Source organism: Armigeres subalbatus, chromosome 2, assembly GCF_024139115.2.
Source record: "Armigeres subalbatus isolate Guangzhou_Male chromosome 2, GZ_Asu_2, whole genome shotgun sequence".
Classification (NCBI taxonomy): Eukaryota; Metazoa; Arthropoda; class Insecta; order Diptera; family Culicidae; genus Armigeres; species Armigeres subalbatus.
The window spans coordinates 454,692,861-454,709,904 of NC_085140.1; the positions used below are offsets into that span (position 1 = coordinate 454,692,861).

At 38.5% G+C, this 17,044-nt stretch overlaps 2 protein-coding genes across 13 annotated transcripts in view; one reads left to right on the forward strand and one right to left on the reverse strand.

The window, feature by feature from the left end:
* Positions 1 to 17,044, reverse strand: part of LOC134213800 (rho guanine nucleotide exchange factor 7) — an 81,616-nt gene that overhangs the window by 22,962 nt on the left and 41,610 nt on the right. For 5 of the 12 annotated variants that reach the window (XM_062693142.1, XM_062693139.1, XM_062693141.1 and 2 more), the window contains 7 exons: positions 10,833 to 11,061; positions 10,613 to 10,769; positions 10,356 to 10,556; positions 9,618 to 10,287; positions 6,543 to 8,721; positions 5,462 to 5,684; positions 5,306 to 5,393 (listed from right to left, as the gene is read on the reverse strand). In XM_062693142.1, the coding sequence (XP_062549126.1) occupies positions 5,390 to 5,393; positions 5,462 to 5,684; positions 6,543 to 8,721; positions 9,618 to 10,287; positions 10,356 to 10,556; positions 10,613 to 10,769; positions 10,833 to 11,022 (3,624 nt within the window). In that variant the 5' untranslated portion in view covers positions 11,023 to 11,061 and the 3' untranslated portion in view covers positions 5,306 to 5,389. The other 7 variants (XM_062693151.1, XM_062693150.1, XM_062693147.1 and 4 more) reach the window with 6 other exon arrangements.
* Positions 11,579 to 12,232, forward strand: LOC134213806 (uncharacterized). The gene is made up of 3 exons (XM_062693158.1): positions 11,579 to 11,852; positions 11,919 to 12,013; positions 12,078 to 12,232. The coding sequence occupies exons 1-3, from the start codon at positions 11,704 to 11,706 to the stop codon at positions 12,209 to 12,211; spliced, it is 378 nt and encodes a 125-aa protein (XP_062549142.1). The 5' UTR covers positions 11,579 to 11,703; the 3' UTR covers positions 12,212 to 12,232.

Genomic DNA, 17,044 nt, shown 5'->3' on the forward strand with positions numbered 1-17,044 from the left:
TGCTTAATTACCTTTCCCTTTTAAAAAACCACGTAAAACACGACAAATTAAAAAAAAACGCGTAAATTCCGAAAAACTTCAACTCGACTTCGAGTCAAGTACGAGACACTGAAGACGACCTTACTGTTGAGGTCGAAATACGTATCTGTCAAGGTACAATTAAGTGGTGGAATTAAATGGGATTGTACAAACTCGTCTTATGACATGTGAACACATTCCACTAAAAAGCTCAAAATAATTTTCTTAACTCTTTTGAGCCTAACACATTTTATTTAAACAATCTCAGCCAAGATGTGAGAAAAAACTGTTTGCTATGTTGCAGCACGGGTAAACTATGATTTTATATATCTGTTGATTTGATTTAATATATCTGTCAAGATGCATATAATGTCGAGTAGTGGATTTGAATTATGGACTTGTGATCGTAAGTATATCAAGCTATAAATTAAATTCTAGAGAAAACAAACATAACGAAATTAATGAATCAGATAGTTTATTTTCAATATGAAGTATAATAAATATAGTTATATAAATTTGCTGCTTCAGGCCAATTTAGTACAAACAAGAATAAAAATATAGTATTTTGTTTCTTTCTACGTAAGTGATTTTAGGTGAATTATGAACGATTCTAATGATAAATTTTTGTTCTTTTTTAAAGAATTTACCTTGCGTTCGTTTCAAATTCACCTAAACAAAAGATGACTGTCGACTGTCCATGAATAGAAGCATTTACAACTGCAATCCATTGCAATTAATTCGGGATTTTACCGACGAAACATTCCAAAATTGTATGCCGCGGCAAATGTGGAGTTTTTAGGACCTATTGCTACATTTGACACATATTATAATCAATACAAATTTCTGCAAGCATACTCGTTAATAGAGCTTTCCTAAATATTCCTTGTTAGAGTATCATGACTATGTCAGTTCAGGTTCGAGCACTATGAAAAATATGTTAGACATGAAAAAATAATAATACGCATTAGTTCAACTAATATCACAAAGTGTTTTTATCTGTTATCGTTAAGATTGATTGTTATTATCTTCGTGTGTTTCTAGTTAGTTATTATAAGTTACGATTATTTCTACCCTAAATTTTGATTATCAAAGTTGTCGTTTGCTATATGCGTTTTTACAAAACATGGTATCGAGTTTTGGACGATTCTAATCACTGTTCAATGGCACAAACAGTTCACCACAACTCAACGTGCGAGTGTTAACAATTAGTACAACTATGTATATGCGCACGACTAAAACGTGTAAACTGCTTCGATAAATGTGATAATAATTGAATATTGACGACTAGCTACAACTGCATCTAAAACGGAACATATGATGAATATTGTCACATAAATAGTCTTTCTATCTTTTTTCTTCCATTTCTTCTTCATTCTCTTTATCTTTGGTTACTAGGTTACTAATTTCTTGAAACCATTCAATTTTAATGGTGTTTTATCAGAACACATAATTTTATGCGGTGATAAGATAACAACGCAAGAACACTGTGCACACTAGAAATTTCTACAGTTTCTACCTTCTTTATCGATTCTGCCAATAAAACATAAGCAACTTATTACAGCACGATACGGAATTGCGGGACATGTCGTCTCTCAACTGATCTTCTTCCTCTCCATTCAACTGGGGAGTAGAGCGACGCATTTGGGACATTTTACTGTTTCTGCCCAATCCTTGAGCTGTTTCGAACGATCGGTTCAGGCGACGATCATACAACTGTTGCGGCACTACTATTGGTCCATCCGGTGCCGGTGGAGGAGGGCTCTCCCGTCTAGGGATTGGCTCCATTTCCCTACTGGCGGATCGATGTCTACCAATCTGATTAGCATTCATCCAGACCGTTTGTTGTTTTGAGACACGAGACAAAAGAGGTGTGTTCGCATTATTGTTCATAAAAATGTTATCGTAATTTGAGCCGGATCGACCGATTGGGGTAGTGAACGGTTTCAGCGTATTTCCTGTACCACACCCAGCGCCAGTAACAGGCTTTTCTTCGGAATGTGAGCGCCACTCTGTACTACCATAACCACCCACAGAATATCGTCCCCTATAGTTAGATGCACCAAGGGAGGATATCGAAGCGGAATATAGATTAAAATTATTTGGACTAGCCTCACGCCAGATGTGGGACGTATTGATGCTGCTAGTTGAGGCAGTATTATGACTTTTACTGGTCTTGATTCCTGTGGTTTGATTTACCAGGTAGGAGGATAACGATGTACACGTAAACGGTAGTTGTGGGTTCGAAGACGAAAAATGCTTACTGGTTTTCAATTTGCCCCCACGAATCGGTAGACAAGGGGTCCAGGGCTGCAGTACTATTCGACAAGCGATTCGATTGGAAAGTTCAGTTTGATAGAATACCGGATTCCAGAAAGAGAAAGAAAGGAAGAAAAGAAAGAAATAGATATTTTCACTGCACGCTAAATACGCGTTTTCGAGGATCATGGGAAGGGAATTGTAAAAAATTGTAAAACGAAACATTGATGAGTTCAGCATAACATAAATTTTAACACAAAATAACAGCAGGCATATTGTATTGGATTGTTGCAAACACTTTAACCAATATTAATCCATTTTTAAGTTATGAAAGCGGTGTTAATAACAATAACAAAACAAATGTACGTTTGTAAGTATAGGAGAGTATATATCGATGTTTACATAGCTATGTATTGTTGTCTATTGTCCCAACGGAACATGATTTGTGTTCACACAAATGAATTCCGGAGGAATTCTTGGAGGAACTACCAGAGAAATTCCTGGAGGAACTAGCGGAGAAATTTCTGGAGGACCTTCCGGAGGAATTCCTTGAGGAAATTCCGGCCGATTTCCTGGAGCAACTCCCTACGGAATTCCCGGAGGAACTTCCGGCGGAATTCCTGATGGAATTACCGGCGGAATTCTTGAAGGAACTTCCGGAGGGGAGGAATTTCTTGAAAAACTTCCGTAGGGGAGGAATTTCTGGAGGAACTTTCGGAGAAGAGAAATTTCTGGAAGAACTTCCGGAGAAATTCCTGGAGGAACTTCCGAAGGAATTCCTGGAGGAACTTCCGGAGGAATTCCTGGAGGAACTTCCGGAAGGAATTCCTGGAGGAACTAGCGTAGAAATTCCAGGAATAACTAGCCTAGAAATTTCTGGAAGAATTCTTGGAGGAACTAACGTAGAAAATCCAGGAATAACTAGCCTGGAAATTCCTGGAGGAACTTCCGGAAGAACTACTGGAGGAACTACCAGAGGAACTAGCGGATAAATTTGTGGAGGAACTTCCGGACGAAACCCTGGAGTAACTTCCAGAGAAATTCCGGGGAACTTCCAGAGAAATTACTGGATGAACTTCCGGAGGAATTACTGGATGAACTTCTGGAGAAACTTCCGGAGGAATTCCTGGAGGAACTTTTGAAGGAATTCGTGGAGGAACTTCTCAAGGAATTCGTGGAGGAACTTCCGAAGAAATTCGTGGAGGAACTTTCGAAGGAATTCGTGGAGGAACTTCCGAAGGAATTCGTGGAGGAACTTCCGAAGGAATTCGTGGAGGAACTTCCGAAGGAATTCGTGGAGGAATTTCCGGAGGAATTCGTGGAGGAACTCCTAAAGGAATTCCTGGAGGAACTTCCGGAGGGATTGTTGGAGGAACTCCCGGAGGAATTCCTGGAGGAGCTTCCGGAGGAATTCCTGGAGGAAGTTCCGGAGGAATTCCTGGAGTGATTCCTGAAGGAACTTCCGCAGGAATTCCTTGAGGAACTTCCGGAAGAATTCCTGGAGGAAATTCCGGAGAAAGAAACAACAATTGGCTTTATAATAGTCTTGTAGAGCAATTTACGATCTTTAAGGCCTTTATTAAATCAAAAAAGTTACGGAGATGTTACTCGATGCGTAATTAATAATCATTTCTCGTCATATTAGTCTCGTCTGAAGTTTGTTTCTAGAACAAATGATCAAAACAACGTACTTTTATAAACCAATAATGAATTTTAAATTTAATTTAACGAATCTGGATGGATGTTACCATACATGTATTGTTTGATCTTTATTCTGTACCGGCCTGTTCTGGCCTCTATTAGCCAAAAATTGTTGTGAATGAGCACGATGGCGCATGCACTTTGGTGAAACCAAATCGAATTATACTAATTCAGGAAAAATAAGATTCAGATTTAGCTTCACTATTTCGATGATAAAATAAAAATCTTTTATCATAACGACTAGACAAATTGGATTAATTTGTTATATACTGAACACAGTTTCAGCTAAAGATCCTGAAACCGATTGTCGTGAAAATTGGACCAATGTAAAACTCTATTTCACGCATACAGATGTCGTCTGTTGTCGAAATGACCCCTCTGGGCATCATACTGAAGATGTTTTAGAATGGCCAAACACTCAACATTTGAGATTGAATCTCGCAAAAAAAAATCGCAGAACCACAGCCTTAACATATGCAAATACTCAAAATAACGTAATATGACTGAAAACTCGATGAAAAACAAGATAAACTGTAAGTCGATTCAATGATTTGCATTAATCCGTTATTTTGTACTGTTATCGATATTTCGATTTGTTTTATAATCTAATGGTATCTCTGACGCTAATAAAATGTTCACATAATGAGTTATATAACTTGATATAGAAAGTCTTGATATGAAACGTTTTATGCATTGAACATAATGCGGTGAAAATTATACATATGTGTAAACATTGGCAAGTTTCTTCACCCACCCAGCGGATGGCAGATTTTAATACGCAGTTCTGCATAAGAACCTCACAGAAACTGAAAAAAAAATGACATATACAATTTGAAGTTAATTATTTTTAAATTATTTCAATACAGTATCTGATCTTTAGCTTACATTTCTTGTATTAAAACTTTGAAAATTGTATATGCCAAGATTTTATACAATAATTGTAAGAATTGTTTTTGAATGTTTATATCAAGGAAATAGCTCGTAGTCTTAATTCCAGACAAGCTTCTAGCCCACCTTGAATAACAATAGAAAACAAAAGATGAAAAATCGAGTCACAATAGATTAAATAAATATAATCAGCAGAATAACTTATGTTAATGTTAATAGCGAATGTGAGCGTTTGGTGAAGGATTTACAAAATGGAAAATAAAAATAAATAAATAATGGAAACTTACCGGAGTGCATCGTATTTCTTGCGGTACTCTGATATGCAGCACAATACGCTTCGATAACACGCAACACTAGGGCATCCTCTTCGTAGGTGGGTGGTGTTTTAGTGCTCTGCTGGCTGAGCGATAAACTGTGATGAACGCTTCCGGATCCGGTGAGGCCACCGCCCCCGGTACCAATATTTCCACCATTCAAAAGAGCCGGCCGCAGAGAAGGGGCTGGTCGTAAGTTGGTGATTTTCCAATTAGCTATCGGACGAAAAACGAGATGTTGTGTGAATGCGCAATAGATTTCGACGATGGAGTCAGTAACGAACCTTTTTCCTTGATACCCTTTAGGTTTGGCACCGGTTGTTGATGGCTTTGCTCGGAGTTCCGGCTTGCGAAGTTCGCCAGCAGCTGCTTTTGGTTTTGTTGATGCTGTACCTGGTTGTAGCTCAGATGATGATTGAACGACTGACTGCGTTTGTGTTGCGACATGTGCTGTGTGATGGAGCTCCCACGTGATGGATGACTGCTGCCGGATGTTGGAGGGGACATCTAAAAATGCGAACGATGCCAGGAACAGGCAAACATGGTGGTTAGCGACATCATGATGACTTGGTGAGTAAGGATACCGGCATAAAAAAATCAGCAGCTTTTAAGCAATGAGGATGAATCGAATTCAAATGCTCGGGGGAGGCTCTTGAGTATTGAAATTTTGAAGGGTTGAAAAAGTTATGGATTTGTTTGCCTCGGGGAAATGTCTGTTGTTTTATTATTAGTATTATGCTGATAATCGTGGATGTGTTCGAAATGGGGCTCAGGCAGTGCAATCTTTTAAATGCAGAAGAAACAATGGTGAGAAGTAAAATGAAACTGCAAATGGTATTATTCTGTTTATTTGACAAAAGCGACCAAGTGTGAGGCACTTGCTAGGCAATTTAGTTGCTTCAAACAAACAAGAAAACATACAAAAAGGTTTTGTTATTGGCTTATAAATCAAGATACGAAAAATTAATGTATGGTTTTTGAATTGTAGGACCGCTGAACAAAACCTCTCCCATTTTGATGACAAGTCTAGAATACGAGTTCATAATAAAATCGAGACTCCGAAGACGACCACACAATTAAGTATAGTCAAATATGAATGCTCGTGGTCTGGACCTATTCATTTCAGTGGATCATGTAAAACATATATTATAAAACTTCTTAAATTCCCACGTTATGAATCAGTCCTACAATTTCACATAATTCAAGCCTTTATTCACAGCCAAACAAATTCGTTTCAACAAAAACCATCCAATCGAGAGAAAGTAAAGCATTCTACACGTTTCATTAAAAAATAGTGTATTAGACGAATGGCGAACACAACATCCAAACCAATGCAACAACACTACAGAAACGTTAGATTCTTGCCTGAACCCCGAACGGCATCAGCACGATCACAATTCGTACCAGTTGTTCCCCTGTTTTCATTAGCGCTTGTAATTTTCTCATCGCAATGGTTAACTACGAAGATGGGTAACTTTTCTTTCTTCCACCAATGTGCATACAGTCCAGTCTTATAAATTGTTCGTTCTTGTGGTTGATCACTTGGTTTGTTCAGGATTCCATTATCATTTGGTTCAAATGTTCTTCGATATCCGTACAGGTTTACGACTATTCGGCTTTTACCGCTGTATTCTTTCTTCGTAAATTCTTCTTCGTCACTCGAATGTCGTTCTTCACTTCTACTTCGAATGAATTTCATTGGATCCAGCTCGGAATCCTCGCTTCGCAGGGTGTTATTCCGATGATGATCATCATGAAATGTATTGGTTTGATCAAACTGGCCACTATCGGTATAGTTGAGCTCACTATCCCGATGTAAGGCGAACCGTCCGATATTATGACTCGAACGTGAATGCCGCAAAGGATTGTCTATGCCAGCATCATTGTGTTCGCTTTTACTTCCAGTAGATGAAGTGACATGATCTGGATGTTCTGAATCGTAAAGGAGAAAATCGCCCGATAATTTAGGAGGATCAGGTGAGGATATCGTACAACTACCGGCCATACCTGAATCACTCGAACGCGGACTGTGGTAATGTGATCCGCTACTAGTACTACAAAAGCGACATTTTGAATAGTGATCTTGCTGACGCTGGTTTTTATTGGGATCCACGTTTTGATGGGTTGTTTCGTCCTTACGACTTTTATTACCATCACTAGCATCGGTTCCGATTCGCTGGTCCACGAGTCCAAGGTTCACATATTGGTAACTCACACACCTCCTGCTAGACTGACCAGGTGTTCGATCCTCACTAGTGCCCTTACTGGGATGAGCTTGATTTAGCAGAAGTTTTTTATCGGAATTAATTGAATGCTTACGGAATGGTGACATCTCACGGGACAAGCAGCCTATATCGGGACTGTGAATAAGGAAGTCTTCTGATGGTGAAGGGATATTAGATGACGCAACAGGTGAGGATCCAGATATCGAGTTGTGGAAGTTGTATAGCAGCTCAGCAGAGACATTATCCGGTACGGAAATGGATGTTTCTGATGCAGGAATATCGAGCGAACTGGAATGTACACTGGTGCGATTAACGGCAGGACTATCAACGGGCTTCTGCTTCTGTTGTTGCTGTTGTATTTCTTGTTGATCCTTCCAGGAAGGAATATAGATCTCGGTTATAGAAGAATTGGCAAAACGATTCCCGACAAATAATGTGGGCATGCTGTGCCTTTCCTCGATTATTGGTTTCTGTTGAAGCGAATGCTTAATCTTCATGGAATCATCTAAATTCACTAAATCCTCACACGCCATACGACCATGTCCTACTCTATGCTCAAAACTAGATACTTGGGACTGCTCCGAACATTGCTGCTGGATCTCCCCAAGATGCAAGCGTGCGGTAGTGGTATGTACAGAGCCTAGGCCACCATTTCCTCTACCCCCACCACTGTCAAATGACTCGTTGTCATTTAGTTTCAAGCAGGGAATCGCTTTTGAACCAATGATATGTGAACCATGACTGTCGATACTCTTTCTTTCCTCGCTCACCGCTTGACCTCGAATAAAGAAAAAGGATTCATTCGACCCTTCCGCTTCTCCCGACTGACCAATGTAGCTTTCGTAAATCGTGCTTTCTCTAGCAGTACTTTCGTTTTTCCTGTCAGTGGAAAAGGCAATCGCTTCATACGGATGATCATCACCATAATCAACCGCATTCTGGCGTTCCAAATTATTGGATCTACCTGAGCACGACGAAGTACAAGAATCATCTTCTGACTCTTCTTCGCTAATTTCTTCTTCTTTCTTCTTCTCCGCTTCCTGGTCCCGTCGATACATTCGAACGGTAGTTCGATATTTCCGACGCATTACAACTCCGCTAAAGTCAATATCCTGAGTAATTTGCGGATAGAGCAAAGCTTGTACAACGTAGCGCGATATGGAGCCAGCCTTGAACATATACCGGAAAAAGGAAGTAAGAGCAGCGTACGGTGCCGTTGGCGGATAAGAATTCGGCGGAAAAGTCGGCTGGTAGTTCTGACTGTATGCACATACGGACACACGGGTGCAATATCCACGTGAATCGAGCATTTCTCTACTCTGGGATGGTTTGATTCGTCATTTTAGTTGTGTGTAGTTTTGAAACAATGTTTAAACATTTCAGCGGGGGGAGAAAGAGATACAGAGAGAAACGAATAAAATAAAATGGTGACAGAGTTAACGGTTTCAGGTCAGTCGAGTAGCAATTGTTTGGAATTCAAGCATAGACCACGCTTTACTAATTGTTGCCACGTTTCCTCGACTATAGTTAATTATATTCATTATAATTATGTAACCGTTATCAGTGATAGTGGAAATATGGGAAATAGAGTATCATAATGGAGTGGAAGCATCGGAATAGGAAATAAGGATTAAGACGAAAGGTTGAAACTGTGTGGCATTGCAACGAAGAGTAGCTGAGTAGATGCTATATAAATTGACCAGAATTTTGTTGATTTATGCTTATACACTAAACCTACTATGTGACAACAAAATGGCAATCTAGTGGAGACTGTTTAATGGACAATTCATTTTCTAATAATTTGTAATGAGAATTATTATTTTTGGAAGTTTTTTCTTCATTCGCGTTGCGATTTTTCTTGCTAAAATACAAGTTAGTACTATTCTTATTATTTCACAAAAAAAATCAGATGGTGTACAAATGCATCTAGAGTTTGCAAAACGTTGTAATAAAACTCCAAGTCGGATGGTCAATACCAGGCAATATGCAATTACCTTTGATTAAACTGAGCAATTGCTTACAATTACTGATCTGTTTTACTCACAAATCTGATCACTATAAACTACAATCGAGGAAATGTGGCCCTACTACATAACTACCTACTCAAACAATACCTACTCGATAGAAGCGAATCAAGGGACTCAAATAAAGGAGTTTGAAAAGGGGTTTGCCATAACCATCAACGGGGGCATTGTTAACACTTATTAATACTTACATGGGGTGGCGGTTGCGGGATGTTGACGGCAGAACTGCTCACAATCCGTTTCATATCCTTTCCCGGTTGACCATCAACTACTCCAGACAGCTTGGCGCCAAGTAGATCGACCCATTTGTTAGCTTCGTTTGGTCCTTGACAGACGGCCACGATTCGGTCAATCAGCGATCCCGTAACTTCAAACGCATTTTTCAATTGCTCAGAATCCTCCAAACGATTTACACTAATACCGGTTAGAGGAAGTTTTCCTTCATATTTAAACGCACTCATCCTCTGACTAACACTCAGAATGAGCAAGGTGTGTGGAAAAAGAACAAAATAGCGATCTTTGTGTTCAGGACCAACGGCAACGCTACCCATGTGGATTATTTCTCCCAGAGTGCTGAGTTCTTGACCCTGCCACCCGCGGATAGGTCCGGTTAGAATTTGTAGTTCTAGCTCCTTCTGTCTGCGAGTTGCTGAACATGACGAAGCTATGTCCTTGTAGACTGCTATGCTTCGTTGCGTGTCACCGCGATCAGGATGACAGCTTTCCATGTGTCTTTCGAGCTCCTGTAAAATGGCAGAATATTTGTCCAAACGACGGAACGGTTTCGATAAACCAGTCGTAAGCACCAGAAGACCGGGTTTTGCTGCTCCCTGCTTTTCCATAAACACGTTCAATTCATCGCTATGATATGACATAGAATGCAATTAATTATTATCAGTGCGAAAAATTGAAGTGACTTCAGAACTTACCGATATTTATCAACTATAATGATGGCTCGGGGATGGGCCGCACAATAACATTGATGAACCTTCTTCATGACGGGCGCTTTCGTGAGGAATACTTTTCCAACACGGTCATTTGAGTCTTCAAGGTTTTGAAGAAATTCTTCATGCATTTCAACAATCTCGACAAAATTACACATCAACTGTGTATATTCATCCAAGTTCAAACTGTTCAAAATAATGTCTTTAAAATTGGAACAAAAGATAAGGCTTAATAGACTTACATTTGGCTACTCTGTAATGGTTCTAAGAAATTCTCAACCATTCCCCGAAGCTCAGCGACATGCGCTCTTTCGCTTTCTAATAGATCACGAAACACAACCGATCTAAATGCTTGAATATCTTCTGGTGGACGTATCGTTTCCGATAAAGGCAGTGGGCCTGAAGAGATAGTAAGAACATATGCTATGAAAACTATTAAATTACTCATCTCTATCATCGTACCAGCATACTCCTTGACGTAATTGCTCGGGAACCAGCCCGTCTTGTCGCCAAGGGTACCTTCCCACCAGCCTCCCTCTTCACGCTGGGTCAGTGTGATAATGTCGCCTTTATCGAAACATAGCTCATCATTGTTCGATCCTTTGAAGGAATACTGTGCCTGAACGGTGGACTGTGTTTGCGAGTTGTCCATAATGCTGCTGTTTGTGAACACTTAGTGTGGTGATGTTGTCTATCAAAAAAAGGGGAAACGAAAATATCGGCATTATTTAGACATGTAACCAAACTGCTAATGGTGTTATAATAAAAAAGACTCTTCCTATAAGTATACATTATATAGAAGTACATTAGATATTTAATTAACGTATTTATTGAATACTATTTTTATGATTTTACTACAAATTGAAATAAATTATGAGGAGAACTGTCGCACATTTTCAAAGCTAAATAAATATCACAAAATGTGACAAACTTAGTGGAGCTTCTGACAATCAAGCACATTTCTTAAAACAAAGCTATCCACCTGCGCGTAACGGAATCAAATGACTATTACAAAACATCTTGTCTGAGAATGATTGGCTCATTCACAGATATCAAAATTTGCATCTTGCATACAGATAAGCCCGTGCAGCGCAGCATGACAACTGCCAAACCCAAAACCTGCTTTTAATTAAATCTAGGCGAAACCCGTTTACTTTTTTCTGCTGCTCCTAAGTCTTCCGCTGCAGCATGTAGAGCAAGGTCATGATATTAGTATAAAAAGATACACCAACAACGGTTCTATAGAAAGTGTGTATCAATTAATTGACGTATCCGTTGGTTGCTGTTGAGTGGATCAGATATAGTGCGTCGCGTGTACGGCAGTTTCGTCATCATGTTTGATAAGATCTGGTTGGTTCTTATGGTGGTGAATTGTTTAGCGCTAGCCCAAACAGAAACGTCTTCGAAAAACACGGAAGAGAGTGTAGAAAATGATGTGCACATAATACGCAAAACTATGGAAGAACTGGCGTCTAAACCTGGGTATGGGACATGTTAATCATTTTTCTTTAATTCAATTTAAAGTCTATCTATTTTCTATAAGCGTAGAATACAATTTATTGAGTACGGCCCAAATGGATCCGAAGGCTATAAATATCATTTGAAATCAGGAGAAAACAAGGAGTATGTTATACATACAACAGGTAATTTTTTCATTGACTTGAACCCACGGCGTACTAGTGAACAACATTCTTTTTCGTAATACAGGTCCCATTACAGTACCGATCTTAGAGACAATCAATGGAACGAGAGAGGAAAAGGATATGAAATTGCTCACTCGGTTAGCTGCGTCTTCGAAAATAAAATCAATGATTAGTATTATCAGAAAAGATGTACACTAGAATAAATATTTTTTTAAATTTTTTGATGGCTATGACTTTTTTGAGTGGTGAACCAATATCCTTTATTATTTTGAATGTCTCGAGCATATACAAATATCCTTGAATTGATCGAGATTGGACATTAAGTATAGATCCGATGAACAAAGAAGCTCTTCGTAGCATATTACGTAATGTTATCCATTTAAATCTGCTATATACGATAGATCAGATTGGAAAGTTTACCTTAACCTTATGAAGTCTAATTAATTGTATATTATTCAGCAACTCGGCCGCACTAAAATCTTTTTTTTTTGTTACATACCTTGGCTGTGCATATGCACAGCACATGTTTCGAAATGGACAAATTGATATAAAATTTGCGAAAACAGATATTTAACAAAAAACATATGAAGTCTTTCTTGTGTTGAAAATGTCATTTAACTCGCAAGAATAGCCCGGTATCAGGTTGCATGAGTGACCATACGCTTGTGCGCAAATTACATATGCTTATCTTTCATTATCATTTGCGTACACGTTATATTACTCCTGATTTGTTAACACTTATATAAAAAAAATACAATTATTCTGGCTGTGATGTTAGAAAGAATTTGTTGATTGTACCTACAAGTTGAGATATTTGTTGCGGAACAAATCAAATAATTCTTCACTTATCATAATCCAGATGAGTGCTATTCCGTAAATCCAGTCGAGTCAGATACGGGAGTTTCAATCAAGAAGCGGAATCTTCTAGACGTAAACATTCCACAAAACAAGCTCTGAGATACATTTTCAATCAAATGGTCTTTGATAGTTGTCTCAAGAGGCATTTTCTTATCAACACATTATTTGACTGGTAATTCGCCTAAAAGTCAAAATAATCCAATAGACCGACGACAATTCATTCTATTAGCAGCTTACGATAGATACATAACGTTATCTTAAAATATTCTTAAACGATTTACATTCAATATATAGTAAATACTGGTTGTTTATTTTGCCAAAAATAAATCACAAAACGTTGCCAATTTCTAATCCAAAACATACTTTACATTGACTTTCACACGCGTCGTAAACTCACTTGACCGTCTGAACCTTCCTTTTCCTGTCTCCGCGACAGAGTGAAAATACGGAAAATACCTAATTAAGCCGAGTCATACACCAACACAAATTGCACTTCTAAAAAAAAGTCCAACGACACTTACACTTTCGGTTTCAGTGTCACTTCCGCTGGCCACTCATTAGCCATTACATTATACTCAGCAATGATTCGGTTGGCTGTTTGGCTTTCTAAGAAAAAATGAGGTGGTCTATAGGTATCTAGTGGGTGGCCGAACCTCACTAGACCGTTCTCCTCGGAGAGTTTTCTTCTGATCTGTTCTGCTAGACACCTTCCTGGTAACTGATGAATGTCCACGAGAGCGTCAACGTTGCCGGTGGGCAATTTTCCAGTACCATTTTCACTCGTCGGTAAATGGCATGCTAGGGTTAATGCACCATTTTTAATTTTTTTTTCTTATTGGCTTATTTTAATTAATGATAAGATCGTTTCAGCTAAATTACCCAAATTTTTATTTTCACTGCTCAAAAACAATTTCTTAAATCGATCTTACCTAGTATGTTAAAATTTTGAATTTTTAGAATTTTGTTTTTCAAGATTGTTAATTGTTGGATTCATGCCGATTTTTGACCACATTTAAAGTTTGAAAATTTCTATACAATATTTCAATATTGGAATTTTCAACTATTTAAGAGTAGAGTAGAGTGGGGCAAGAGTACGCACTTAGTTTTCAATCGAACATGTTGCCCTTATGAAGCAAGCTTCTGCATATCAAATCAATGTCAACGTTCCACACTATAATATGGAATGGTCTGTGTTCGTATCCGCATAATTCGAAAGAGGGCTGGAAGGATTTGGTTAATTTCTTCAACATATAGGTTCGGTATAGTTTCCGACAGATTTGTATGATGTTTTCTCATGCGAAAATCTCGAGTATTAAAGTTGAGTAAATCTTGTACCTAAAACTAAAATTAAGATTCGTATGGAAATTTTGCATTAGCAGTCAACAGCGTCTAAAATATGTGAAATACTTGTTTTGCAGGTCATTATTGCTTTTAAGGTCTCCAAACTTCCTGGAATACAGCCCTTTAATCTCGATGTAATATATTCCATTTATCTACGAACGTAACATATACACAGCAGTCTATAGATATGTATTTTATTGAAGCACAGACCTGTAGAGTTCAAACTAGAAAATTGTATTACGGTTTTGTGTGTATTGAGTTGTACAGATGTTCTAAGTTGCCCAAGGACTTCGCGTATCTACAAGCGCAACAGGTTGTCTTTGAAGGATTTTTCAAATTGGTTCAGACTCTTAACCCTCAAAACAAGTAAAGGGAATACAATATAAAGCTCTATGAAAGCTATACGAGCTCCATGTAATAGAAGCTTCAAGATGTACAAGTATACTGCATCAACAATTATTTAATAATTATGTACATGAACATGCTCAACAAAATCATCATTTATTACTTCTAGATCGATAAAAATATCTGCTAGGGCATTCTTCTCTGTACTCGAATCTGTTGTACTGCAGAAACTTTCAGTCACTAGAAAACATTGAACATTTTCTGGATATTTCAGATTAGATTTATTTTGAAGTCGGTTACCTAAGTTGAGACAGCTTATCAAACGATCCTTTCATAGAACGAATGAAAACGTCATGTAAAATATCCTCACACCTCACACCACACGACCCTCTCTCCAAAGCTATCATAAATGCTTTTTTGTATAGGTTGTTTTTTTTTCAGGTACGCTTCCTTCTATATCTTTGGCTCTGGCTCAGCATGATAAAGTTCTTTTAATTCAAATTCTGTGTCAAGCCATTCCTCATTATATGAGTCAAAGTAAGTTTTGAACCTGGATGCAGCCTGCTTTTTACTTGATACTTGATAGATAATGAGTTACACCCTCTTGATGAGCCTGCGCCTAATGGAGTATCATATAGCTGCATAAGCTATCGTGTACACGGCCTACCACGAAGCCTAGAGCACTTTCCGTGCTATCTACTATCTCTATTGTAACTGTTCTTGATGCTCTTTTGGCATACGTATGAAATTGGTATCCAGCCCATCGCAGTCTGCCGTGTATTTTAGGAATACCCATATTCAATGTTTCGAAATTAATTGCTTTTTTTTCGAAAAAGTAATCGGAATCGCAGATTGGAAAGTCATAAGCAGTTGGATTTTATTTTAATGCCTTCTGGGAGGACCCAAGAAGACGTAGGGGTAGTCGGGTAGTTGCTAAGTGAAACATTGAAAAAAAAATTTGTATGGAACTTTTTTTATGAAAAAAAATATATTTTTTTTTTCGTCGGGTCGTATTCGGATGTTTTACTTCCTATTTTCATACAAGTTACAAAACAAAACAAGTCAAACAATTTTCAAAAAATGCTACTGTAGCCGAAGATTTTTCTAGAACTAAAAAGTGTCTGGTTCTGATGCCTATATCTTGATAACAATATGGCTTAGAGTGCTGATATTCTGGGGTTTAATCCTCCAAAGCATTAGCATTTAGTAGGTCAACTTGAATTACGAATCGGAGAAAGTCGATATTTCTATTTTCGGCCACCTGATTCTAAAGGTGCTTGGTGGCCTTGTGTCACTGCTTCTGCCTCATAAGCAGGAGATTAAGGGTTTGATCCCTGGCCCTTTCCAATTTCCTATTAGATAATTTCGTTAATCATATAACTCAATCTCTTTGCAAATCAAATTCTCATTGCTAGCAAGTATGATTCTAAATATAGAATTGTTATAAAAAGCTGCCTGTTACTTAGTAGCAGTAAATAAAATGTAAAAATATATTGGTATTCATTTGTACCCGCATACGAATGCTATATACGGTCGCTATGCTCGTGCAGGCCTCATACAAGTAAGAATGTGTGAGGTTGATGTGCGGGTAGCGATGGTGTGGTAGACGTGTGCGTGGTATTAGAATCCAATAGCATTCAAATTCTAATTGTAAAAAATGAATCCCATTAGAATTCACTTTAATACTTTCTCATTACTCTAGTACTTCTAATTCATTCATATTTTCCTATCCCATAGATCGCATCACTTACCAAAGTGAATCCAGATAATATATCCCTTCATACTAACACAATATCCTATCCTAAGACTATCGTGGAGATGCAGAGGTATACTCGGTCTCTAGTAGCAACGAGAGTTGAACTAATAATCCTTCCTTCCCTTGATGACCGTAAGGACGTGGCCGGCGCCGTGATTGACTTAGTAAAATGCATTGAATTTCCGAAATTTGCACATTGAGAATGATAGCTAAACCCAAGCTCCATTCAATTGGTTCCCTGTGCAATTTCGCAAGTTCTAGTCAATCACGGAGTAGCAACTACGAATTGTACGGTTATCCTGCTCATGCTCATTTCTATTTTCGGCCACCTGATTCCCCATAGTGCGATGGGGACGTTCATATGAAGAGGAATACAATCCCGCGTTCCTATTATGCAGGTGGTTCGAAAGAAGAAGCGGCTTGAATTTGCATACACTGGCGCTGAAAAGTCTGGTTTGGCCACCAATAAGCATATCAAGGAGATCGATTCAATTCCCTATTATTTGTAAATTCTTTACACTCCACACAAATTCCCGCCCAGCAATTACCGTAGGGGCCCTCCTTAGCCGTGCGGTAAGACGCGCGGCTACATAGCAAGACCATGCTGAGGGTGGCCGGGTTCGATTCCCGGTGCCGGTCTAGGAAATTTTTGGATTGGAAATTGTCTCGACTTCCCTGGGCATAAAAGTATCATCGTGCTAGCCTCATGATATACGAATGCAAAAAGCTAG